At 50.5% G+C, this 25,920-nt stretch overlaps 2 protein-coding genes across 7 annotated transcripts; one reads left to right on the top strand and one right to left on the bottom strand.

Moving 5' to 3' along the window:
• On the top strand, window positions 3,496–13,357 carry CD72 (CD72 molecule). 4 transcript variants are annotated; one of them, XM_021097074.1, is made up of 10 exons: window positions 3,496–3,609; window positions 4,003–4,120; window positions 6,000–6,107; window positions 6,725–6,796; window positions 7,298–7,378; window positions 7,708–8,043; window positions 10,991–11,139; window positions 11,849–11,976; window positions 12,653–12,787; window positions 13,052–13,357. In XM_021097074.1, the coding sequence occupies exons 1-10, from the start codon at window positions 3,577–3,579 to the stop codon at window positions 13,056–13,058; spliced, it is 1,167 nt and encodes a 388-aa protein (XP_020952733.1). In that variant the 5' UTR covers window positions 3,496–3,576; the 3' UTR covers window positions 13,059–13,357. The 4 variants fall into 4 exon arrangements, with proteins under 4 accessions (XP_020952733.1, XP_020952118.1, XP_005660242.1 ...); XM_021096459.1 differs by having other exon boundaries at window positions 3,497–3,609; window positions 13,006–13,357; XM_005660185.3 differs by lacking the exons at window positions 3,496–3,609; window positions 4,003–4,120 and adding an exon at window positions 4,175–5,904.
• Window positions 13,287–18,091, bottom strand: TESK1 (testis-specific kinase 1). 3 transcript variants are annotated; one of them, XM_003121984.4, is made up of 10 exons: window positions 17,567–18,091; window positions 17,321–17,442; window positions 17,155–17,203; window positions 16,497–16,643; window positions 16,074–16,156; window positions 15,813–15,903; window positions 15,513–15,596; window positions 15,051–15,140; window positions 14,797–14,911; window positions 13,287–14,463 (listed from the first exon to the last, which is right to left on the bottom strand). In XM_003121984.4, exons 1-10 carry the CDS (start codon window positions 17,789–17,791, stop codon window positions 13,580–13,582), a joined length of 1,890 nt encoding a protein of 629 aa, XP_003122032.1. In that variant the 5' UTR covers window positions 17,792–18,091; the 3' UTR covers window positions 13,287–13,579. The 3 variants fall into 3 exon arrangements, with proteins under 3 accessions (XP_003122032.1, XP_013849099.1, XP_020921292.1); XM_013993645.2 differs by having other exon boundaries at window positions 17,321–17,458; window positions 17,567–17,684; XM_021065633.1 differs by lacking the exons at window positions 16,074–16,156; window positions 17,155–17,203; window positions 17,321–17,442; window positions 17,567–18,091 and having other exon boundaries at window positions 13,297–14,463; window positions 16,497–16,636.

The raw sequence follows: 25,920 nt of genomic DNA, 5'->3' as shown, positions 1-25,920 counted from the left end.
CAAGGCACAGCTGCTTAGGGTGGAGGACCCTGTGGCACCACGTAAACTCTTCTCTCTGCATTCTTTCACCTTTGGCTTCTATTGCTAGCTGAGGGCTCACCTCTGTGTTTTCCCACTTCCATTCCTGAGACCGACAATTTGATAAGCCCACATCCTCCCTGATTTCCAGGCCAGGCCACTCCAGAGGCCGCTGGCTGGTCTCTGGACGGGCTGGCCTCAAGTCCACTGACCACTTGGTATTCTCAATCAGCTCAGTTCATAGGGGTAGGAGGTGCTGCTTAACACAATTTTTGGGGTCTATGGCTGCCTCATCATCAGGGGTTTGCTGCTCTAAAAAGAGGCTGTAGGTATGGTTAGCACAATGTTTGGCATATTTGGTAAAGTAGTTGTAGTCCTACAGGGCAGCCTTTTGTCACCAGCCCAGCTAGTCATATGGTTAAATCATAATGAACTTATAGCCTACTGAGCACAGTTTCCTAATTTGTAAAGTAAGTGGGTTGAACACACTAAGATCCCTTCAAGCTCCAAACAACGAATAGCTGCCTTTCCCCTCAAATACTTATGCATAAACTATTGTGAAGCCTATGCTGATATAGTATATTTTTTGAGCCCAAAGTTTTATTTTTCAATAAATGCTAGCTGTTATTATTTATCTTTATTACAGTTCATTTTGTGATGGGAGCCATCATTTTGCTCTGCTGCAACATCTGAATCATGAGGTTTTTTTTTTTTTTTTCTTTTTATGGCCATACCTGCAGCATCTGGAAGTGCCTGGGCTAGGGATCGAAAGGGAGCTGCAGCTGCCAGCCTATGCCACAGCCACAGCCACACAGGATCCAAGCTGTATCTGCAACCTATACCATAGCTATGGCAATGCCAGATCTTCAGCCCACTGAACGAGGCCAGGGATCAAACCCATATCCTCATGGAGATTACATTGAGTCCTTAACCTGCTGAGCCACAATAGGAAATCTCTGCTTTTCTTCAGAGCTCTGCGCCATCGGCATATATGAATGCCCCTTCTGCGTCACACAGGGCCAAGAAGAGGCCTGAGGCAGTCCCTGGACACCTATTGGCATTCTGGCTTCAGTGATCAAAGAGCTGCAAATCCCCTTGAGAGTGCTGTCAGGTGGCCCACAGTTCTCATTACTGACTTTGAAGCTATTTCAGCAGATTTTAGCAATGCTTTTGCTAAAATCAACACCTACTGTATCTCCAGCTATGCCCCCCCTTGACTGATGTCAGATTTAAACAATCACATATTTTACAGATAGGAAACTGCGATCTGCCTAAAGTCACATATTGTGGCAGGGCTGGCTGCTTCTCCCTTTTTTTTTTTTTTAATCTTTTTTTTGGGAGGAAGACAGGGCTGCACCCATGGCGTGTGGAAATTCCTAGTCCAGGGATTGAACCCATGGCACAGCAGCAATGCAAGCCACTGCAGTGATAACTGGATCCTTAACCTGCTGAGCCACTAAGAGCTCCCAGGGCTGGCTTCTCTTACTGTGCCATGTTTTTTCCATCACATCATGCTTCTTCCACAGGTCAGGAAACCTATTCTATTGCTGCTATAACAAATTACCACAAACTTAGTGGCTTAAAAAATATGTTTCTTACCTTACAGCGCTGTTGGTAAGAAGTCTGACACAGATCTCACTGGACTAAAGTCAAGATGTGGGCAGGGCTGGTTCCTTTTTGGAGACTCTAGGGGAGGATCTGTTTCCTGGCCTCTTCGAGTTCCGAGAGGCTGCCTGCATTCCTTGGCTCATGGTCTCTTCCTCTGCCTCCAGAACCAGTATCTGGGGGTGGAGTTCTCACATCACACCTCTCTGTCCCTTCTTCCATGGCCAATTCTCTTTCTGCCCATGGCCCTGAAATCGTCTTCCTTTCAAGGACCCATGTGATTAGGTTGGCCTCCGGGGATAAAACATGATGCTCTCCCCAGCTAAAGTGCCTTAACTTATCAAATCTATAATTTTGTCAAGTAACGTAACCTATTCACAGGTTCCGGGAATTAGATTATGAACATTTAGGGGAGGCCTTTATTCTGTCACACCCTGTCTGTAGATAGGTCCTCCTGGAGGAGTCAGTGGCTTAAAGTGATGAAGATGAGAAGTTCCCGTTGTGCCTCAGCAGGTTAAGAACCCGACTAGTATCCATGAGGATGCAGGTTTGATCCTTGGCCTTGCTCATGAGTTGTGGTTGTAGGTCATAGACATGGCTTGGATCTGGCGTAGCTGTGGCTGTGATGTAGGCTGGCAGCTGCAGCTCTAATTCAACCCCTAGCCTGGGAACTCCTATATACTGCAGGTGTGGCCATAAAAAGAAAAAAATAAAGGTGATGAAGATGGACAGAACTTTTAAAGTTTGAGAGACTTCCTTGACCTCCTGATGTTGGCTGGACTTCACTAATGTTTATATAGATCAGCCCCTTCCCACAGAGTAAACTGTTTCCCGATGCCCTCAGAGCTGGGCTGCCTCCTCTTGTCTACTTTAAGAATCTACTCCCTGGAGTTCTCACTGTGGTGCAGCGGGTTAATGATCCAGCTTGTCTCTGTGGAGGCACTGGTTCAATCCCTGGCCTGGCACAGTGGGTTAAGGATCCAGCGCTGCCATGGCTGTGGTGTAGGTCACAGCTCTGGCTCAGATTCAATCCCTGGCCCAGGAACTTCCATATGCTGCAGGGGTGACTGGGGAAAAAAAAAAAAAAAAGCACTCACTCTCTGAAATAATCATGAAGGGGTCAGGAGAGACAAGAAATGGGCTTTGGTATTTTTCCTCTAGGATCTAAGCTGAAATTATGATCCTGGAAAAGCTGAAATGTACAGCACTAGCCCCTCAGCTCTGAGAAGCTCCCAGGCATTCCTGATACGTGGGCAGGTAAGGTGTGGCTCAGAATGACAAGTGTCCTTTCTAATGACCAGCCTTGAAAGGAAATTTGAGTGTCAGTGTTGCAAAGACCCCATGAGATACACACGGGAAAAGAGGTAGACTCTGCTCTCATACCCTGTTCATGAAGGAAGGCTACACAACAGTCTAGGACTGAGGGGATGCAGAATGTCTGAAGATGTGTAACCAGCAGCAAAAGAGCTAAAGAGGACAGAAACACAGGCCCAGCTGGCCTAAGACATCCAAGGCACTGTGGGCTTGCAGTTTAGCTCATCCATTCCCATCTGGGCATTCTCCCTTCTGAAGCCTCACCAAGGGTTCAGTTAGGCAGCATGCCTGCTGATACTTCTTTTGAGTGCATACTGGAAGCTTGGTTTGGGCATTTTACCTGGCATCTAATCTAGGCCCTGGTGTGTATTGGTTCTGAAAACTGGGACATCATCTCCAATTTATCGAATTCCTCCAAGTGTCCCTGCAACTGATTTACACACATGCTGTCCCCTCCCCCATGCGCTGTGCACCACAGATGCAAGTTTCTGATGGTCCCCACCCACCCCTGCCACCAGCTGCTATACACTCCCACTTACTCTCACAGGCCCCCAGAGGCCCCCAGGGAGTCCCCAACACACACCTCCGTCCTTATCTGGGGGAGGGGACTGGGTTGTTGGAAACTTCAATCAAGCAGGGATGTTAACAGCTGCAGGGACACCCAAGGAAACAGTGAGTCTTAAAAAGGAAATATTTGTAGAATCTGTCCCCAGGACCTACTTTTTTTGGGGGGGGAGGTTGTCACACTCGCAGTATATGGAAATTCCCAGGCTAGGGGTTGAATCGGAGCTATAGCAGCCAGCCTACACCACAGCCACAGCAACGCGGCATCTGAGCTGTGTCTCACCAAACCACAGCTCACAGCAGTGCCGGATCCTTAACCCATTAAATGAGGCCAGGGATCCAACCCACATCCTCGGGGTACTGAGCCATGAAGGGAACTCCCTTCCCATGACATTTTAGGACTTCTGAAAATGGCCTGTCATTTCCCACTGTGGGAAAAAACCCACAGCGATCACTGGCCCCCTTCAGGTCACAAAATCTCTTCTGTGTCTGACCCTCCAGACAGGCTTGGGTGGAGAGGCTGGCCTCACACAGACTGCAGAGATCTGGGGATGCGTGTGTATGCCAGCAGCCTCACAAACATGCGGACATCTGCCTCTCCCTCGGACACATTTCTCAGGTGATAAATGTGGGCGTCTGTGTCAGTGGGAACTTCTTCTGGAGTGGGCCGGGTAACGCTGTTAGGCAGAACTCTCGACAGACTCATAGGCCCCTCACAGCGCCCCTCCACACCCCACTAACTGTACACGACAAGCAGTTAGTGTGTGGTGAGGAACTCTTTCTCCTTCCTTTTTCCTGCCCACAGCTGCAGTGGGGCCCCGGGTCTCAGGGGGCGGATGTCACCTGCCAGGGGTGGGCTTTTTCCCCGCTCCATACCTGGTCTTGTTCCAGGCTCTTAACCCCAGTGAACCCTTTGGGTGGTCACATCCTGGTAAAAGAACTTTAGGGAGCACCTCAACACCACTGCTCAGCAGGCCCTCCTCCCCCACTGTTTCCTCTCCATCAGACAGGCCTCTCTGTCCCTGGTTTTCCCCTACAAATGCCCTTTTTTCAGTGGGGCTGGGTGTAAAGGGACAAAGTAGGGACTTTTTAAAAGGAAGAACTTTACTAGGGAAGTAAGAGAGGAACCAAAATCAAAGCAAGGAAATATCAAAACCTTGGCTGTTTCAGTCTGCCCATTCAGAACCCAGCCCTGCCCTGTTTCTTTGCCTCCCCTCTGAGAAGCTCTGGCCCAACTTCATCCATGTGCAAGACCTTTGCTTGCCCGACCCCTGACCCCTGACAAGGTGCACGAACAGTCAGTGCTCCAGGCTGTTCCAGAGGAGCACAAGCAGGGGTGTCCCTCACTCCAGTCCAGCCTGTCCCAGAGCTTCTGCCTCCTGGACTCAGCTTGCTGGGTCCAGCTTAGATATTAGAACACAGAGGTTTCCATGAGTGGCCAGAGGGTAGGATGGAACGAGGAAGGGGCTGACTGTCAGTAGGGCAAAAAGGGTGGAGGGGGAAAGGCTGCGAAGCGAGAGTAGAGAGTCGAGGGGTGTTTACATAAGAGAATCAGTTTGGTCCCAGATTTTCTGCATCCTCCCAAGGATTGCCACATTCCCAGGAAGAGCTTTGGATCGAGAACTTCCCTGTATGTGGGATTCTTGGCAGCTGTCTAGGACTACAGCAGGAGGGGAGCTGGGCCCATCCCCCCAACCCCCAAACTGACGGAGAGAAAAGTCCCACCAAATCAGGGACCCTTTTCTGGGAACCCACACCTGCGGGGAACGCCAGGATGAACCCCATTGCTAGGACACCCCCCTTCCTCCCGAGAAGCAATGACTGGGGAGATACTCCATAGACAGCTCAGCACAAAAAAGCTCTGACTACACACAGAAAGCCTCCGGACTGGGAAGTGAGGTGAGGAATGTGGGGCAAATCAAGGGAGAGGATGAGGGTGGGTGTTTGAAGCCCAGCTCTGCCAAAGTGGGTCTGGGATGCATGAAAGGGGAGCACAGGCAGGACACAGGAATGAGCCTCAGTAATGTTTCTGTGACACCTCACAACCCCAAACCCCATGCTCTGGACCTCAATTTCCCCTCCCCTGCCCCTCTAACTGGGGATCAGGGGTCCCGTTTGCTTCACTGAACCCATCTGTCTGAGACCAGCTCATATCTTCCTCTTTTGTGACTGTAAGTCACAAGGCAAAGCACTAAGCTGTGTGTAGTCACAGAGGGAACACAGAACCTAAAAGTGTGAAGGGACAGAGGGGAAAGTGGCAAGGAAAGCCTGGAGCCCGTGGAAGAGGGGGGAGACAGGTGGGAGCAGAGGTCCCCAGGATCATGGCTGAGGCCATCACCTACGCAGACCTGCGGTTTGTGAAGGCTCCCCTGAAGAAGAGCGTCTCCAGCCGCCTAGGACAGGGTAAGGGTGGATGAATGTCGCCTTGATGCTGCATCTCCAACCTCCTTCCTGCCCCTCCTTCCACACCCAGATCCCACCTTTTCTCTCCTCTCCAGACCCAGAGGCTGATGAAGATGGAGAACTCACCTATGAGAATGTTCAAGTGCCCCCAGGCCCAGGGGGGCCCTCGATCTTGGCTCCTTCTGGATTAGGGAACAACACAGGTCTGGAGAGCCCAGGGGATGTGTGTCTGCCTGGGGTGGGGTGGTGGGGGTGGTGCTGTGTCTTGAGCTGGGGCGTCCTCAGCATTCTTGGGAGGACAATACCCTTGGAGAGGAGAGGTGTTCTCAGGAAGAGAGTGAACACCACTTATGGGGGCCAGGGAAGGATGAAGCTCCGAGGGTGTGTGTGTGGGGGATCCCAGTGGGGAGCTAGGGCTTTGACGAAGGACCAGGGCAGCCCTGTGGGGAGCTGCGCTCCAATGAGAAATGGGGGGTCCCGGGAGAGAGAAGGGAGGGGAGGGGAGAAGGGTGAGTGCACTCCTGGGGAGAGGGTTTGGGGCAGGCAAATGAGGGGCCCCTGAGGAAAAGATAAAGGGAGACCCAGGAGGGCGACAGAGGGTCCCCCGGGAAGAACAAGGTAAGACCCAGGAGGAACACGACAGTCCCAGGGGAGAAGAGGAACTCCGGGGACCCCGGGCACCGCTAAGGGTGTCCCGGAGCAGTGGCAGAAGGCACCTTAGGACCGACTGGGATCTCGCCGCGGTGAGGGGGGTCGGGGAGGGAGAAGGGGCTTTTCCCCGGCCTTCCTGTCTTCAACCTGGGACCGCTCCCTTCCGCAGGGGCGCAGACTGAGCAGCCAACGGCCGCCTGGAGCTCCTCGACGTCACCAGCTGCCAGGCGGATTCTCCCGCGTGAGTAACGCACGCTCCTCGCCACGCGCGCGCCGCCCTCCGCCCTCCGCCCGGCGGGGCCGCGCGCGGGACCTCGTGCTGGGCGCCTTTCCCCGCCGCTCCCCCTCCAGGGTCCGCGAGGGTGGTCGCGGGAGTCACGTGCGAGCGCCCGCTCCCATGGGTGGTAGTGCTCCGCTCGGAGGTGTGCAGGTCTGGCCAGGGACTGACCTTACTCTGGTCCGCATTCCCTTCTTCGCCCTCTCCCCGGTCTCCATCTGACATTTAGTTCCAGGTCCTACCAGGTAGTGCGCCTCAGTCAGTCCTTACCAGTAACAATGCCCAGCCCTACTTCTGGAACACCTTCCCTCCGCTACCTGCAGAAACTCTGCGGGACAGAAACCACCATGCGTGCTCCAAGTCCTCTGTGGGATGTTCCTTCCCATGAATCTCCCACACTCCCACCCCCTCAGTCTGTTAACTTTCCTGGGGTTCATGAACCCCCATTCCACTGTCTCCCTGCAGGCTGCGCTCGGTACTTCCTTCTGGGCCTGCTCCTCACCTGCCTGCTGTTAGGGGTGGCCGCCATCTGCCTGGGAATGCGCTGTGAGTATGGCGACTACCCCCCATTTCCCACATGCCCCAGACAACCTGCTCCCCCACAGTTGCCCTTCCTCCCCAGCGCCCCGAGTTACCACTACCACATCCTCAGCCTTTCCTCTGGCTTCCAGCCAGGTCTGCTTCAGAGCACTGTGTCTTTCTAAATTGTCTTTAACTAATCCAGTACCTCCTTAAGCTTTAGGCAGTCAGATCTTATAGTCCAGCCTGTTAGGCAGAAAAATTGCCAAGAAACAGAAAAAGGGCTGACGCTGAAGTCTCAGGGCATCAGAGCATGGCTGAAGATGTCCTTCAAATTTTTCTTTATGGCCAAACAGATCTGCAGGTGTCTCGGCAGCTCCAGCAGATGAGCAGGGTTCTGGAAGCCACTAACAGCACCCTGAGGCAGCAGCTGCGCCTAAAGATAACCCAGCTGGGGCAGAGGGAAGAAGATTTGCAGGGGTCCAGGAAGGAGCTGGCTCAAAGTAAGGAAACACTACAAATGGAACAGAAGATTTGCCAGACTACCAGAGAGGAGTTGCAGGCCTGCCAGTTGGACAGGAAGACGACAGATGAAGCCTTGAAAAACAAGGAGGTACAGAGGATAAACTTGGAGCGGAGGCTGAGAAGTATGCAGGACACACTGAAGCCCTTCTTTACATGCTCCTCACCAGGTATGTGCTCTGAGAGAGAAGAGATGGGAGGGTCTGCTGTGAGCAATGGATCGAAGTGAGGAGACACTTGTGACAGGGGTCTGTCCATCTATTAGGGGACCATTGAGTTGTTCAGGAAAGGGGTAGTGAACCGGAATACTTGCCTTGGCCAACGGGGAGAAGGATCTAGCTGGATAAGGATTTAGGGGGACTCACCTAGCTCAAAGGAGGATCCTGTCAAAGGAGGATCCTGTGGAGGAGAGGAGGGTGGCAGCCAGCAATGCAAAATGACACTGTCCAGAGCAGCAAAGTCAGGGCTCATCTGGCTTGACATCAGCATCAAGGATCTGGGCACACCTGAATATGGTTGTGCAATTGGTTGTTTGCATGTTTTTTCTAAAGACAGGCTCTATAGCTTTCTTTCTTTCTTTTTTTTTTTTTTTTGCTTTTTAGGGCCACACCCATGGCATATGGAGGTTCCCGGGCTAGGGCGGCTAGGGGTCTAATCGAAGCTACAGCTGCCAGCCTATACCAGAGCCACAGCAACGCCAGCCGCATCTGCGACCTACTCCATAGGTCATGGCAATGCCGCATCCTTAACCCACTGAGCGAGGCCAGGCATCGAACCCACAACCTCATGGTTCCTAGTTGGATTTGTTTCCGCTGCACCATGACGGGAACTCCAGGATCTATAGCTTTACTTCATTCTTTCCACACCTGAGATTCCCCAAAAGATTAAAAATAACTGATGGAAAAGGTGCAGTCTTGGGTGGGATAAAAAAAGCCGAAGCTCTCACAGTGAGGAGGGTGGGGGTGTGATAGGGCAGGGAACTAGGGTGGGTTGCTTATCCACTTTGAAAGGAGGAGCCCAGCCAGTATGTGGGGATGAGGGAGAGGGAGACATAGAAGGTTTGCCAAAGTAGGCTGAGGTTGAGGCAGTGTCCCTGGCCCAAGGGTACTGGAATGTTCATGGACTGGTTGTCTAGAGGTTAGGCTTTGTCTGGCTCGGGGGCATCTGGATACTCTCCCCAGGCTTAAAACAGAGAGATTTTGTAAGACACCTCCAGCCCTCATTTCTCCAACCTTCTGATTCTCTACAAACCTCAGTTCCATGCCAATGCTGCTTCCATCCCCACAGCTGCTCCCTAGACCTCAGCATCCCAAACTGCTCATCTGAGGAAAGGATGGCTTTAGATCTTCACTCTGACCCCCACTGGCCTCCTCCTGGCTTTCCCCATACTTTTTCTTTAACCTCACAGAGGCTTCCAACCTTCCAACCTGCCAACTCCCATTTCCTCCCTTCCCATCAGCCATCACCTGTCTTCACTTCTCTCTCTACCCATCTTGGATTCGGGTCCCATCACTTCAGCCACCCCACTCACTCCTTGGTTTCATTGCCTTGGTGCATCTGACTGGCAACTCTGGATGAACAGAAATACCTGCACCCAGGTGTGACAAGCGGTGCAGTGCTTGGTGCCACTGAAACTCTAATCTTAATCTCAGCTAGGGCCCCAGCACTGCCTGGCAACTCTACAGTGGTCGGCTGGCTCTCCTCGCCCTACCATCCTCTCTCTCACTTTCAGCAGATGCCCTGCTCTGTCAGAGAAGAATTCCCTGTTTTCCACCACCAAGTCTATATATCCATTTGCATTTTTTGTCCATCCTCATCTCTTGTAAGGATAACTGCAACAGCTTGCTGAATGTTTTTCCTAAACACTCCCCCTCCAAATCCACCTTTCATGTTGCAGCTAGGGTAATCCTTTATTTATTTTATTTTATTTTATTTTACTTTTTGGCTGTACTTCCCAAGCCAGGGATCAAACCCGAGCCACAGTAGTGACAATGCCAGATCCCTAACCCCTAGGCCATCAGGGAAATCCCCAGGGTAATCCTTTAAAAACAAAAATCTGGAGGAGTTCCTGTAGTGGCTCAGCAAAAATGAATCTGACTAGTATCCATGAGTACGCAGGTTCGGTCTCTGGCCTCGCTCAGTGGGTTAAGGATCAGGCATTACCATGAGCTGTGGTGTAGGTTGCAGACACGGCTTGGATCCCCCATTGCTATGGCTGTGGTATAGGCCAGCAACTATAGCTCCGATTTGACCCCTAGCCTGGGGACCTCCATGTGCCTCAGGTTTGACCCTAAAAAAAGACCAAAAAAAAAAAAAAAACTGATTGGAGTTCCCATCATGGCACAGCAGAAACAAATTCCACTAGTATCCGTGAGGATTCAGGTTTGATCCCTGGCCTCACTCAGTGGGTCAGGGATCCAGCATCGCCATGAGCTCTAGTATAGGTCACAGACACAGCTCAGATCCCAAGTTGCTGTGGCTGTGGCATAGGCTGGAAGCTGCAGCTCTGATTTGACCCCTAGCCTGGGAACTTCCACATGCCATGGATGCACAGCCCAGGTGAGGTTAGCCAAAATGGTGGTGGTGGTGCGGACTGCACCTGTTCAAAATTGGGAAGAGTACCACCAGCCCTTTTATATTAATTTTCATTTGATTTTTTTTAGGGCTGCACCTGTGGCATATGGAAGCTCTCAGCAACACAGGATCTGAGCCCATCTGTAACCTGTACCACTCATGGCAACGTTGGATCCTTAACCAACTGAGCGAGGCCAGGGACTGAACCTGTGTCCTCATGGATACTAGTCAGATTCGTTTCTGCTGTGCCATGATGGGAACTCCCCTCACCAGCCCTCTTAAAATAAACTTCCCAGGTTGTTAAGGAGTAAAGTCGAAAATGTTGAAGGCTTTTACCAAACACACACAGGTATGGCATTTCCGGGGAGGCCAAGGGAGAAGGAATGCAAAGATCAGGGACCAGAAGTCAGGACCTGAGGAACTGAGGTTCTACTGCAGGGAATAGTGTTAGCAAACAGATTTCTGAGTAGTCACTTTCAACCCAAGTGTTGAGATTTCCCTTCTGGGTCTGGGCTGTGCTGTCACACTCTTTCTCCTTTTTAGATACCTGCTGTCCTGTGGGATGGATACTGAACGAGAGGAGTTGCTTTTACATCTCAGTTGATGAGAGAAGTTGGGAGGAGAGCCAGAGCCATTGTAAATCTCTGTCCTCTAACCTGGCCAAAATGACTGACATTCTTTATTCATATGGAGTAAGCAAAACCCTCCTTAAAAGCCTGTAGTGGATACTGTTGGATAAAGGGACACATGTCACCAAGTCATGGAAGGCGGTGCACACAGGGCATGCACACCTTTTCCAGGCAGCTTCTCAGCCCAGTGCTCCAGGTAGCCCTAGTAACTGAATAGGGTCAGCATGAGAGTTGAAACCTACAAACCATCTTTACTGAACCTGTTTCTCATCTCAGCTTTTTGGTCAGCTCTGGGATGTGGAACAGGTTCTTGGCCTCTCATGGCCTCTCAGGCAGATAGATTCCATACCTGGTGGGCTGGATTATAAAGACAACAGCCCAGAGAATGACCCCCCTTCAAAGGCTGGCAGAAATTCTTACCCTGCATGTGTGTGTGCGCGCGTGAGTGCGTGCGTGTGTGTGTGTGTGTGTGTGTGAGAGAGAAAGAGAGAGGGCGAGAGAGCGAGAGAGAGGAGACAGCAATGGTGAACTGAAGGATCAGCCTGCATCTGCAGGGTGACTGGCACTTGAAGGATGTGGGGGTGGTCACTGATGAGCCGATGTCATGCACCAAGGTTGGGCACAGTTCTTTTGCCAAAGCTCATAGGCCCCCCTAGTGTTCACTTTCCTCCATTAACCCAGGTCCCCTTTTCTCAACACCCCCTGCCTCCCCCTATTCCAGTATTTCCCATCACTCCTCACAGACCTCTGTTCTCTCTGAATCTCTCTTCAGCGTTATTTTCATGCTTATTATCCCGGAAGTAAAGCGTTGACACACAGGAATTCACTTGAATCATATTGGATTGGCCTCAGATATCAAAATAACTTCTGGAAGTGGACTGATGGTACCAGATACACTGCGTAAGTTTGTTAGGACTTTGGGGCAGCACAAATCTTCTGAAATCCCTTCATAAAGACACAGTCATGGGATTTCCATCCAGGTCCTGCTCCTAAAACTTTCACAACTCAATGTTGTAATTGCCCATTTGTCCATTTGTTCTCTTTGATTAATAACTCTCAGGGCAGGCTTACTCTCTATTCTGTATCTAGTACCAAGCCGTCCCTGGCACATTTTTTTTTTTTAATTACTAATTTGTGAACTATGTCACCTTTCTCTCAGAGGGAGAATTTGAGAGTTTAGCTAGGGCTTCACGGCTGATGAAGAACCCCAGCCACTTAACTACCCAAACTGAGGTTGTACTTTTTCAGTCAAGGCCACTTGGGGCACTAGAGTTGCCCCAGGAAGTGATAAAGGGAGCAATGGGGTAACTTTGAGGATCAGCTCCAGGGACCCTGAAACAGAGTAATTACCTAACTGGAGTTTCTGTCTTTAAGACCTTGGGTGATTTTTCCCTCCCCTGGTCCTATAGCCTCTTTGGGTTGGAGTCCAGACACCTGTCCCTGAACCATCCCAGTCATGGCTTTAGGCAGACAGGGCGAGTTAGGACTTGGGTTAGGTTTTGTGCCGGGCAAGAGAAGTGAGGATGGGCTAGGAGGGGGCCAGAGCTTATCCTAGTTCTACCTCACCACTCTTCAGGTTTTTTGCTCGAGGCCCAGGATGTGTCAAGGTGGAAAGCAAGACACATCATATGGAGAAAGAGGACTGTCATGCTTCTCTTCCCTCCCTTTGTGAGATGGCAGCTTTCAAGCATCCAGATGAGGACTACGCTGGGTAAGTGTGGGGGATGGGACTGAGGCCTGGGCATCCAGAGGCAGAGGGCTGGGCCCAGAGGCTGGGGGAAGCTTGTTCCTCAAAGTGACAGCCATGTCCACAGCCTCCAGGGTCTTGGTCTGCTAATGTAAGGGGGTGCTGGGCAGGGAAAGCCTGGAACTGGAGGGAGCCAGGGTAGCTAGATGACAGTCTGTGTGACTGAGGCTTTAATCCTCCAGATACTGACATCAACAGAGCCTGTGCCCTTCATTCCCCAACATGCAGCCTGTAGGTCTCAAGATCCACCTCCCTCCAGTGTTTCCTCACTCTGCCTGGACAGTGGCTAGCCAAGGGCTGATCCATGCCCACCATTTCTAGGCAAGCCTGTTGCCTGCTGGAGATCTGTCCCCAAAACTGGACTCTTCCTGGGGAAAGGTGAAGAAACTTCTAGAAGAGACTTTGGCTTCCTATGAAACCTCCCATAGTGGGATGGGTGGGGAGGGCGCACGGGCTGAGCGGATAGGGGCAGCCCGGAGCCAGCCAGGCAGTTTTATTGAAATATTTTTAAATAATTTGCACGTGTTAGTCTCATGTGTCAGCAATGCTTTGTCTGGTTCAGTGACCCCCACGGGAGAGCAAGCCCAGGGGTTGGAAAGGAAATGTTCTGTTCCTTGTGTCCGTGCTGAGGCTCCCCTACACAGGGAGAAGAGCTGGCCAGCCCGTCTGGGGCTGGCACCGTCCAGCATGTGCGCTCTGTCCTCACAGGGCATCATGAAGGCCAAAGGTGGAGGCTGGAGACCACAGGCCCCACTGCTAAGAGCGTGCCCCTGGCAGCTGCAGGCTGGGTGTGGGTGGCTTGGCATGGTGCCCTCGGTGGCAGAGGAGGCTGCCCGCCTCACAGTTCAGGTTGCGGTAGCGGGCAACAGCTGGTGCGGGGCGTGGGCACATGGACAGGAAGCCAAAGCTGAAGGGGCCGAGGCAGCAGCCAGGGCAGGGCAGCCCCTCCTCGGACTCCCGGGGAGCTGCCGGGGGTGGGGAGGGTTCTGTCCGCTCCAGGGCTGCTGCCCGGGGCAGGCTATGCTGGGCCCGGTTCCAGGGCTCCCCAGCCCAGCCTTGCGGGGAGTTCACCACCACAGCTGGGGGATTGTTGTTTAGGGGAGGGCCTGATCTAGGGGGCCAGGGCTGGGAGGCCGAGGAACAGGTGCTGATGAAGTTGTCTGTGGCCACAGCCAGGGGCAGCCGGGGAGCTGGTCCTGGGGGTTCTGGTTCAGGGCTACTGCCCTCACATTCCATTCTCTCTTCAGCCGAGGGGCCCATAGCAGGAGGGCCAGGACCTGGCAGTGCTGTCTCCATTCGTCGGGGGAGTTCAGGGGATGATGGTAGCGAGCGGCAGCGGCGGGCAGGTGTCCCAGGCTGGACCAGGGTCTCTGGAGTGGTCACCAAGGGCAGCTGGGTGGAGGGCAGTGAAGGTGGCACAAGGGGCAGGGGGGCGGCTGGCTTGCTGGGTGTGTCCAGGAGCTTGATCTTGCCACCCCTGAGGTCTTCCCGGAGTGAGAAGGGGTTGACTCGAGTCAGACTGTCCCCCCAGTTAGGGGGTGATTCTGGCGATGGGGGCAGGAAGAGGTCTGACCGGCTTCGGGAGAGCCGGGGGTCTGGCCTGGGCAGTGTGGCAGAGGGACCCCCTCTTGGAACAGACCCTATAGACAGAGAAGTGTGTGGTCACTGTTTTCAGCATTGATCACAGTTTCCTGAGGGCCTCCTTATGCACCAGGAGGCTGGTGAGACTAGAACTGTGAAAAGGGAGTCCCACAGGGGACTTTGGATAGAGAAAGGTGTCACCTCCACCCCCTTTTACCTCTTTTCTCCTACCTATCCCTCAGGCTCTAGAATTAAAAACTCTCTTTTTTGAGATGTCCTTTCACTCTACTCCCACCCCCAGCCTTCTCAACTAATAGATACACTTAGTCTCCCCAGGTAATTCCAAGCTCTAAGGAAGAGAGAAACAAAAGGATTTTAGTTTGTTCACTTACCCTGACCATGTGTCAGGGGCACCCGGGAGAGGGGGGCTGGCTCAGGCAGCTGCTCCAGGATCCATTCCAGGTGCTGGGTGATCTCGGTGAAGGGCGCACGAGTGCTAGGTTCCATCTGATGGGTAGAGACAGGGGCAGCTTCACTCAGTGTTCCAAGAGAGGGTCTCCGAGCTTTCCTCCCGTCACCTGGGACGGCCAGCTTGGTCAGCTGATGGATGGGGGTGGAAGGCAGGGAGGGAGAGTGAGGCACTTACACTGCAGCAATGGATGGCCAGGAGCAGGAAAGGCAGTGGGCAGTCATCCCCCACCAGGGTCCGGAAAGCAGGCACATCCAGGCCAAAGTCCTGTGGGGACAGAGAGGAGGGGCCTCTCGGTCAACCTTCCTTGAGTTTTCCTTCTGAGCCCCGACCAGGGCCTCGACCTCCAGGGACCCCCTCCTTGGTTATGAGCTGCCCAGTCTGGAGGTGTTTTTTTTTTGGGGGGGGTCACACCCGCAGCTTATGGAAGTTCCCAGGCCAGGGACTGAATCCAAGCCACAGCTGTGACCTATGCCACAGCAGCAGCAACACCAGATCCTTAACATACTACACCAGGCTGGGGATCAAACCCGAGCCTCTGCAGCGACCAGAGCCACTGCAGAGACAGCACCGGATCCTTAATTGCACCACAGCACCACTCCTAGAGTTTCTTTTTTTAAACTTGGAGACATCATTCACCTCAGTACGGGGTAGGTAGTCAGGGTCCGCAGGTACTCTTGCGATGAGCTCACAGAGGACAATCCCAAAGGCAAAAACATCAGCCTAGGGGTAGAAGAGAATGTCAGGGGGAGGCAAAGATAGTTTCATGTCAAGTCAGAAATCAGGGGAGTCTTGCCAGTTTTCATGTGTTGGAGAGGGTGCCTGTGAGGGGTCAGGGGGATCTTGGGCATCTCCTAAACATCCGGTAGGATTGCTGCAGAACTTGGGATGAGGCCTTATAAGAGTATCTCAAGGGTCTCCTGAAGTCCTATATCTTACCTTCTCATCATACAGCTCACCCCGCAACACCTCTGGAGCCATCCAGTATGGAGAACCCACCACAGCCAAAGGCTCCTTCCTTGCCCCTTCCCTGTAAGGGCAGGGGCAGAGGCTGAGTGGCCAGGAACATCCCACCCAGACACCTTCCCAAATGAAAGGGGATGAGGTCAGCCCCCACCCCACCCCAAGGGAAATGTCCCTGTGGGCTTCACTTAGATTGGAGCCTTCTGGGAGGTTTAGTGGGTGGGGCATTCACCTCACCTATACACAGGAATCTTTTCGGCCAGCCCGAAGTCACCCACGACTGCTGTGAAGCCTCGGTCTTCGCGTCGGATCAGACAGTTCTGAGATACACATATCGCATCCATACATGCCCATCACGTTCGGTTCTCTGATCTCCCAATATACGCCCCAAAGACCTGTCACTTCAGAATAATCCCAGCCCTCTCTAATCTTCCAGTTTGCCAATGCTCCCCCATCTTTCAACGTCATCCATCACTCCAGAAACAGCACGATACTCAGTCCCTCAGAGCACTCCCCCTCATCCCAGTCCTCCCCTCTTTCCAATGTCTTGCTACTCCAACATCCTGATGTCTATTACCCACACTCTAATATTCATGGGCTAGTTACAATCTAATAAATCTCAAATCTCCTTTCATGCCCCCACCCACCTGGCCAGCCTACCTTGGAGGTGAGGTCTCGATGGAATACACCTTTGGCATGCAGGTACCGCAGGCCCCGGGCGATGTCCAAAGCCAGGCGGAGCCTGACAGGCCAGGATAGGGGTTCAGGGGAGCTGAGCAGCTGTTCCAGAGTCCCCCCATTCATATACTGGGTCACAGGGGTAGGAGAAGGGGAATGAATGTCAAGATTTCAGTCAGTAGCCTAGGTCTCCCACTTTTAAGCCAGGGGACCCAGGAGGATCACAAAGTCAGGAGGGTGAGTCTGCTCTAGGGCTCCTCCATTCATATCCTGAGCCTGTCCTGTCCCATACACACGCACAACTATTTAAATTTAAACAAAATGGAACATTCAGTTCCTCAGTCACACTAGCCACATTCCCAGGGATCCTTAGCCACATGTGGCTAGTGGCTGTGGTTTTGGACAGCGCAGATATAGAACATTTTCATCTTTGCAGGAAGATCTATTGGACAGCACCGTTCTAGAGGATATAAAGGACGGGACCAGCTGAGGCCTTTTATTTGTGGTTTGCCTAAAGGGAAGTTCAGGAAAGCCTCCCCTGGGAGGACGTCCTGCTGCCCCTCATTATTCGTCTGTAGATGCACCAGGCCGCTGACTCGCCCCTTGGTGGTGGGGTCCCCCCTTGCTGGTTCATCCTCACCTCTGTAAGAGCATGCAGCTGTCCCTGGTGCACACAGACCCCCATGAACCTGGAAGAGGATGGGAAAGACAGCAAGGTAGTCTGGAAGAGTCCCGGCCCCTGGACAGTTCCCACTTTTCCCGCGGGATCTTTCCCCCTCCCCCAGCAAGCGGTTGGGGCCGCTCACCTTAGGATGTTGGGGTGCCGAAGTCGGTTCATCAGCTGCACCTCCCGTAGCGTGTTTCCCCGGTTACTGGGGAGTCTGTTCATTTTCAGCACCATGACTTGCCCTGACTGTCGGTGCCGAACCTGGGGGCAGCAGGGGCTGGCGAGTCCCGCGCAGGTCGGGCGAAACGCCAGGGTCTGGGCCCCCTTGTCCCAGCCTCGCGTCTAAGGCTCGGTCCCGCCCCTCTGCCCTCTCTGCTGGTCCTACCTTGTAGACCTCAGAGAAGAAGCCGGCCCCGATCTTCTCCGCGCAGTGGAAATCGTCCACGCGTGCCAAGCTGGACACCGCGCTGCGGAGAGCCCGGTAGGAGGAGGGGCGGCCCCGGCCCGGGCCTCCGCCCGCGCCCCCCGGCCCCGGGGGCCCCTCCCCCGGCGCCTCTCCGGGCCCGGGCCCGGGCCCAGGGCCCCGCAGTGGGGGCCGTTCCCCGGCCATGGCCGGGCCCCCCAGCCCGGGCCTGCCTCACATGGCAGGGTTCCCGGGGCCCGGGCAGGCCGCGCTCGCCATGGGTGCGGGCCCAGCCGGATCCGGGGCGCCGGAGCTCCCACTCCCTCTCCCGCCCTGGAGAATGGAAGATCTGCCGAAGCTCCTGGGCCCGCCCCCGCCGCGCCGGCTTGCTGCGCCCGGGTGGACGCCGCTCCGCTCGGCTCTGCGCAGGGCCTGGGCCTGGGCCTGGGCCGGGCGGTGGCGGTGGCGCTCCCGGGCGCCGGCGGGCAGGCGGGGGTACTCCCCGCAGGCGGAGGCGGGCGGGCGGGCGGGCGGCGGCTGCTCCACTTCGCCGCTGGGGCTCAGGCTCCGCGGCCTGCCGGGGGCGGGGCTGAGCCGGGCCTCTGCTTAACTCCTTCGAGCCCGCCTCGGGGCAGCGGCCACGCCCCCTCAGGTGCGCACCCCGCCACCAGTGGCCGGGACGCCCTAGGCTAGTGGGTCTGAGAAGTCGGGGTCAAAGAAGTTAAAGCCAAAGCTAAATAACGGAAGGGAATTAATGGCTCATTGTGCGTATGCGCAGCTCAAAGGTCTTTTAGCTGCCGTGAGAGCCCTTTCTCCCCTCCCTCCCTCGGGTCTCTGTCTTTTGAGGGCCAGGCTCTGGAAGCCGCCGGACTCCTGGACTCCATGGACAGGCAGGGTAGAAAAGTAGACCCCTCTGGTCCCGCCACAATCGGGGCAGCAACCTACCCACCTGCCCAGCCTCCGCCCTGGCCGAGCCTGCCCATTTCCCAGCTCTCGACCCTTACACTTTAAACCTCCGACTCCCTGACACTTTGTACCTTCCCCGGAGGTTGTGACGCCCCAGAGCTGTAGTGAGCCCTTGGCCAGCCCATTCCAGGTGTGGCCCCAAGTCCTGCTCACTCCATCCCGCCTCTCGCGAAAAAAGTTTAGATTCAGGGGCTTCTGCGCACTGACCACACAGCCTGGAGCCTCCTCTTACTATTTCGTCCACATGCCCTTCTTTCTCAAAAGAGAAGTCTCCACCTGTAGGGAAATATCCCACCCCTTGGCAAAACCCCGCCCCTCAAGGAGCCCTCCCCCTCAGAGAACCAACTCTTTCCTCAGTGAGAGTCTCTCCTTCAGAGGAACATCTCCGCAATGTGACCATGCCGCCAACAGTGTGTGCCAGAATCCCTCAGTGCGACACCCCTCCTCTGTCCGTCTCGCCCTTCCAGGGCGAACCCCACCTCTCAGAGCGATTCCACCCGTCATTGTGACCCCTCCTCTCAACGTGACTCCTCCCCTCGGTGTGGCCCAGCCCTCATCAGTGTGACTCTCCTAGGCAGGTACCGCCCCGCATTACGTAGGAATCCGATCTGCCCCCTCAGGCGAGAGGAGGATCTGCAGCCGGCCTCTAAAGCGGCGCGGCACCCTGAGTGCGCACGCACCGTCTCAGGACCCTGTGCGCATGCCATACCCAGCGTTTTTGGTTCTCCGCTGGCTCCTCCCCGTCCCGGTCATCGGCGGAATAGCCAATCATCGACGGGGGTGGGTGACGTCGCTCGATCCTGGAGTCCTGTCTAGGACGAGAGGTTGGGGACGTCAGTGAGCCTTTTGCCCCCTAGCGGCGGAGTGGAGGGCGGCGTGGTGGAGGCTGCGGGCCTCAGGAGTGAGAAAGGATGCCAACGAACTTGAGGCAACGTGGCTGAGTTCTCTTCAAGAATTCTAAAAGTACTATATTTCTATTTCTGTGGAAATCTAAAAAGAAAATTAATATACGCACAGTCCACATCCGTGTGGGTGACCGACTTCTAATAGAGTCTTGTCCCATTTTTGTGGAGAGTTGGAGCCACCAACTGTTTGTCAAGAGCTAATGAGAAAAGAAAAAGGAAGTCTTAAATTATAAATAATAGTGCAGTGGGGTCGAGAGAGGCCAGGTGCTGTCACAGTACAAGGGAAAGTTTCACACAAGTTTAAGGAGAAAACAAGAGAGATTCACAGTCCTTCCACAGCCAGTGGAGACAAACCAATCTTGAGAACCATCTGTGCCATGTGCATTGTAATTCATTCTTCCCGAGGCAGTTTGGTCTCAGCAAAACAAACTCATTCGTCACATTAAATGTTAACATCTACAACTATTTAATTTGTAAGTGTCCTTTCTATAGTTGTATAAGATCTATAAACACTAGGAATTTACGCCTCATTTTTTTGAAGTAATATAATTTAATTGGCCCGTGTCTGACCCTTTATCCAAGTTTAAGAATATCTATAGTTGTTAATAGTGATTCCTAGCAGAGGCGCCACGTTCCTGTTTTAGACAAATGATGATTGTTGTATGGAGGTGTGGAGACCGATTAGGAAGGAGGCTCTGGCAAGTCTTCAGTCAGGAGGGCATGAGGAACTCAACTAGGATAGGGGTAATAGGGAAAGAGAGGAGGAAATATTCAATTAGAATGGGAAGACTTGATTGATTTGTATCCAAAGTCAGTCAGTCCTGTGGAAAGAAAGAGCATCAGCCAGAATCATTTTAAAGTTTCTAGTTTAGATGGTTGAGGATCAACTGAGATAAAGAATTCAGGAGGAAAGGTTGGGGGAGGGGAGGTAGGTGATTGCCATAAACAAAGGGGTGATGATAAAGACAACTATGATGTTGGCTGTGATTTTCCAAGTAGGGAGGGAGAAATAGGCAGACAGTGGATTCTTGGGAACAGCAACAGTACTAAGGTGTGGGTGGATGAAGAGAAGTCCATGAAGGAGACTGAGAAGATGAAACATATTGAAATACAGGAATAGAATCTTTTTTTTTTTTTGAGTGCATAAAATTATTTAGAACAAAGTATAGGTGTTTATAATGTAAAATCAAATTGAAACCTGTGTATAAAAGAGTAAGGACCTCTATCTGTTTTAAGAAGTACACATACGGTACACACATATACCTCACATTTTACAACTTTTTAAATTTAATCAAACTAACGTCTCAATAAAACTATGTAGAATAGTGTTGACATATATTTACATTACAGTATGCAAACTCTAGTCTGTGACTGAACTGTGCATCCATCTAATGTCTGAATACTTTTCAAGTCCATTGATTTAAAAGTTAATAGCAAGTGGAACCAAGGAATGGAGACTTTAGGAAAAGTGGAATAATAAACAGTATTAAATAGTGCAGAGGAGTCTGTCAAGATGAATTTTAAATGTTCCTTGAGTTAGGCTATTAGAAGATCCTTTTGTTGTTGTTATTCAAACTTTTTATGATGGAAAAATGTCAAACATAGGAGGAAAAAAAGAAAAGTAAACAGTAGAACAATGAATCCTTATTTATCTTGGGTAAGACAATTTTGTTGAAGACCCATTGTTCAAAATCACTTGCCCATACCTCAGTTGTACTGTTGCCATATGTGACCTAGACATGGTGAAAGTACCTGCTTTTATGTACCTTCTATGCCAGTGATTTTCCAATAATTAATTCATGGACAATCGTGTTTCATATATACTCCTGTTCTTTCTACCTGCTTGGTGCATATTTCTGACATTATATCATTTTATGAATAAATATTTCGGTATGTTATCTCTAAAAAACAAGGATTCTTCTTTAAAACAAAATCACAGGAGTTCCCTTGTGGTGTGGCAATTTAAGGGTCTGGTGTTGTCAGTGCAGCAGCTAGGGTTGCTGCTATGGTATGGGTTGAGTCCCTGGCCTGGAAACTCCTGCATGCTATAGGCATGACCAAAAGAAAAATAAATAAGGTCCGTACTTTGAAGCTGATTGATATATCTCTTAAATTTTTAACTCCATCTTTTTTCCCTTGCTTTTTTTTTTTTTTTTTTTTTTTTTTTTTTTTTTTTTTAACGAAACCAGATCGTTTGTCCTGTGGAGTTTCTCAGGGTCTGAGTTTTGCAGTTTTGCCGAGCTTCTTCTAGTGTGATTTAGCATGTTCTTCAGTCACCTGTATTTCCAATAAGTTAGTAGCTAGAGACAATCAGATTTATGTTTGGTTATTTTGGCAAAACTATTTTGTAGGTGGTTTTGGCAATTTTTTTTTTGGCTGTGCCCAAGGCATATGGAAGTTCCCAGGCAAGAGATCAAACCTGTGCCATAGCAGTGACCAGAGCTGCTGCAGTGACAACACCAGATCCTTAACCCACTGTGCCACAGGGAATTCCTCTTTCTTTCTTCCTTTCCTCCTTTGCTTCCTTCTTCTTCTTCTTCTTCTTTTTTTTTTTTAACACTATTAGATTTGGGTTGCTTTTCTTTGCATTTTAAAATTTTATTTTTTAATCAGCTTTATATTGAGATAGAATTCACATACCATATAATTCACCCATTTAAAAATTTCCAATTCAGTGGTTTTTATTATATTCACAGAGTTATACAAATATCACCACAATTAATTCTAGAAAATTTTCATTACCCCAAGGAGAAACCTCATGTCCATTAGTGGTCACTCCCTATGTCCCCATCCACTACAACCCCAAACTTCCTTACCTCCAATCTTAGGAAACCATGAATTTACTTTCTGATGGTATAGATTTGCCTCTTTTGGAAGTATCATGTATGGAGTCATATAATGTATGGTCTCTTGTATCTTGCTTTTACCTAGAGTAATGTTTTCAAGGTTCAGTCATGTTATACTATGTATTAGTACTTCATTCTTTTTCATTTCTGAATAATATTCCATTGTATGAATATGCCACATTTATTTATGCATCAGTTGATGGGCATCTGGGTTGTTTCCACTTGTTGGCTATTATGACTGATGTGCCTACGAACAATCATGTACAAGTTTTTGTGTACTTGTTTGATGCATGTTTTCATTGCCTCATACCTCTTTTTTATTTTGTTCCTCTGTTCCTCCATTACTACCTTCTTTTGGTTTAAATATTTTTTAGCATAGCATCCTAATTTTCCTGTTTTTTTTTGTTTGTTTGTTTTATTGCTTTTTTAGGGCCGCACCTACGGTATGTGGAGGTTCTCAGGCTAGGGGTGGAATCAGAACTGTAGCTACCAGCCTACCCCACAGCCATAGCAACGCCAGATCCTTAATCCACTGAGCAAGGCCAGGGATCGAAACTGAGTCCTCATGGAGGCTAGTCAGATTCATTTCCACTGAGTTACAACGGGAACTCCGCCTGTTGTTTTCTTTCTTTCTTTCTTTTTTTTTTTTGTCTTTATAGGGCCACACCCATGGCATATGGAGGTTCCCAGGCTAGGGGTCTAATTGGAGCTGTTGCCGCCAGCCTATGCCAGAGGCACAGCAACGCCAGATCCGAGCTGAGTCTGCAATCTACACCAAAGCTCACGGCAACACCAGTTCCTTAACCCACTGAGCAAGGCCAGGGATCGAACCCGCAACTTCATGGTTCCTAGTCAGATTCATTTCTGCTGCACCACAACTGGAACTCCTGTTGTTTTCTTAAAACATATATCTTAACTACTTTCTTAGTGGTTGCTCTAGGGATTACAATTTAGTCAAATTGTTGAAAGACAAACGCATAATGACCTATACCATATATTGTTGATTTGCTTTAGATAGTCTGTGAAGAACACCTATTCTGTCATAATGCTGGAAGTGGAAGTCCTCTAATGTGTTATCCAGCAAGTATTGCTGGTTAATATGAAAGCTATTGATATTTGAATATCTTTTTCCTGTAATAAGCCATCTGATAGTATTCTTATTAATTCTTGTTTTACTTCTCGGGGTTTTGTAGTTAAGCAGATAAACTTTTTCTTCCTTTCAAACATGTATGGTTCTTATTATAATCATCCTTTGGTGTCTGTGGGGAGTGGAGGTGTGAGCAGATGGGGTCGTTCCAGACCTGCCAGATACCAGAATTTGAGGATGCTGAAGCTCCACAGTCTACCCTCCATACCTGCAGTTTTGCACTGTGAATTCAACCAACCACCTATCTCTAGTACTGTAATACTTATTGAAAAAAAACCCATGTGTAAGTGGACCTGTGCAGTTCAAACCCACGTTGTTCAAGGTAAATGTACATTTGTCATTTGTGTTTCATGTGCTGTCTAGACCATCTAGAACAATGTTGAATAATAAAGGTGATAGTGATTAGTCTTGTCTTTTTTTATTTCCTTTTTTTTTTTTTGCTTTTTAGGGCTGCATCCGTGGCATATGGAGGTTCCCAGGCTAGGGGTCAAATTGGAGCTCCAGCTGCCGGCCTACACCACAGCCACAGCAACGCAAGATCTGAGCTGCATCTGCAACCTACACCAGAGCTCATGGCAACACCAGATCCTTAACCTGCTGAGCGAGGCCAGGGATCAAAACTGCAACCTCATGGTTCCCAGTCGGATTCATTTCTGCTGTGCCACAATGGGAACTCTTGATTAGTCTTGTCTTGGTTCTGACTTTTACACGATTGCCTAAAGTGAAGGACTATCAACTCTACCTCTACCTCTTATGACCGGGGCAAACATAAGCTAATCCCTAGCACTTTTTCTTGTTACGCCATGACCCTATTTCAGAAACCTCACAGTAACATTCCTGTAAGTCAATACCTACCATTCCTTGGATTTGGTATAACAAATGAGATCTCTTTGCCAATCTTGGCTTCTCTCTTTGATATAGTTTGAAATTGGCGGTCATTTCAAATATTCTTTATCATGTTTCTATTCTTGGTTTACTAAAAATTAAAAAAACCAAACAGATATTTAATTTTATTAAAGATTTCCTCAGTACCTGTCAATGTAACCAAATGGCTTTTATTTCCTTTGGTCTATTTATGTTAATTATATTGACAGATTTTCTATTTCAATCATTGTTGCAGTCCTGAAATAAATCATACTAGTTTTTTTCTTCACTTTTTAGGGCCGGATCTGCAATATACAGAAGTTCCCAGGGGAGGGGTCGAATCAGAGCTGCAGCTTCAGGCCTAAACCACAGCCGCAGCAATGCAGAATCCAAGCCGTATCTGTGAACTTTGTTGCAGCTTGCAGTAACTCCAGATCCTTAACCCACTGAGTGAGGCCAGGGATGGAACTCGCATCCTCATGGCCACTGTATGGTGTTCTTCTTTTTTTTTTTTTTTTTGCTTTTTAGGGCTGTACCTGCATTATATGAAAGTTCCCAGGCTAGGGGTCGAGTTGGAGCTGCAACTGGTGGCCTACACCACAGCCACAGCAACTCGAGATCCGAGCCGCATCTGCTAACTGCACCACAGCTCAGGGCAACGCTGGATCCTTAACCCACTGAGCAAGGCCAGGGATCAAATCCTCATCCTCATGGATATGAGTTGGATTTGTTTCCACCATACCACAGTGGGAACTCCTCATGTGGGGTTCTTAACTCGCTGAGCCACAATGGGAACTCCAAATCCTACTAGTTTTAATGAATGTTATTCTTTTACAATATTGCTAGATTTGTGTAGCTTATGTTACGCGCCAGATACCTGTGCTTGATGCTGGGGATACAACTGTGAACAAGATAGACAAGGTATCTGCCCTTATTGAGCTGTCAATTCAGCTCCGAAAAAACGTTCTGAAAAAGAGCAGAACATTTGCCAGTATTCTCCTCATCCTGAACCTTTGGCAGAAATCACTCAAGATAAGCTGTCTTGCAGATCCTTGAGAGGTCTCAGAAAGTGGGCTATTCTTTATCATGTTTCCATTCTTGGTTTACTAAAAATTAAATCCTTTGGATTGGAGGAAAGAAGACCACAATGGGAAGCATCTTGCTGCTTGCTATTCCTGGGTTGATGTTTTATTTAGGATTTTTCATCTGTGTAACTTGTATGAGGCATATCAGGTCTTGAATTTTTAGGTCTTGAATTAAATTCATACTAATTTTGTAAATTAAGTGTAAAGTGGGTCTCTGACCAATTTGTCAATTTTTTCTATGGTTATTTTCAGGTATTCCATATCACTTTGATTTTTTTTTTTTTTTTTTTGTCTTTTTTGTGCTATTTCTTGGGCCGCTCCCGCGGCATATGGAGGTTCCCAGGCTAGGGGTTGAATCGGAGCTGCAGCCACCGGCGTACACCAGAGCCACAGCAACACGGGATCCGAGCCGAGTCTGCGACCTACACCACAGCTCACGGCAACGCCGGATTATTAACCCACTGAGCAAGGGCAGGGACCGAACCCGCAGCCTCATGGTTCCTAGTCGGATTCATTAACCACT

Source organism: Sus scrofa, chromosome 1 (assembly GCF_000003025.6).
Source record: "Sus scrofa isolate TJ Tabasco breed Duroc chromosome 1, Sscrofa11.1, whole genome shotgun sequence".
NCBI classification, from domain to species: Eukaryota; Metazoa; Chordata; class Mammalia; order Artiodactyla; family Suidae; genus Sus; species Sus scrofa.
This window is presented reverse-complemented; position numbering and strand designations above follow the sequence as displayed.

Bases quoted from the DNA above. Each gene is read 5' to 3' on its own strand.
- CD72 (XM_021097074.1), top strand. From the start codon at position 3,577: ATGTTAACAGCTGCAGGGACACCCAAGGAAACA. The intron at 3,610-4,002 runs GTGAGTCTTAAA...CTGACCCTCCAG, and splicing joins CAGGGACACCCAAGGAAACA to ACAGGCTTGGGTGGAGAGGC. The intron at 11,140-11,848 runs GTAAGCAAAACC...ATCTCTCTTCAG, and splicing joins ACATTCTTTATTCATATGGA to CGTTATTTTCATGCTTATTA.
- TESK1 (XM_003121984.4), bottom strand. From the start codon at position 17,791: ATGGCCGGGGAACGGCCCCCACTGCGGGGCCCTGGGCCCGGGCCCGGG. The intron at 17,204-17,320 runs GTGAGCGGCCCC...ATCCTCTTCCAG, and splicing joins CGGCACCCCAACATCCTAAG to GTTCATGGGGGTCTGTGTGC. The intron at 15,904-16,073 runs GTGAGGTGAATG...CTGCCCTTACAG, and splicing joins GAAAAGATTCCTGTGTATAG to GGAAGGGGCAAGGAAGGAGC.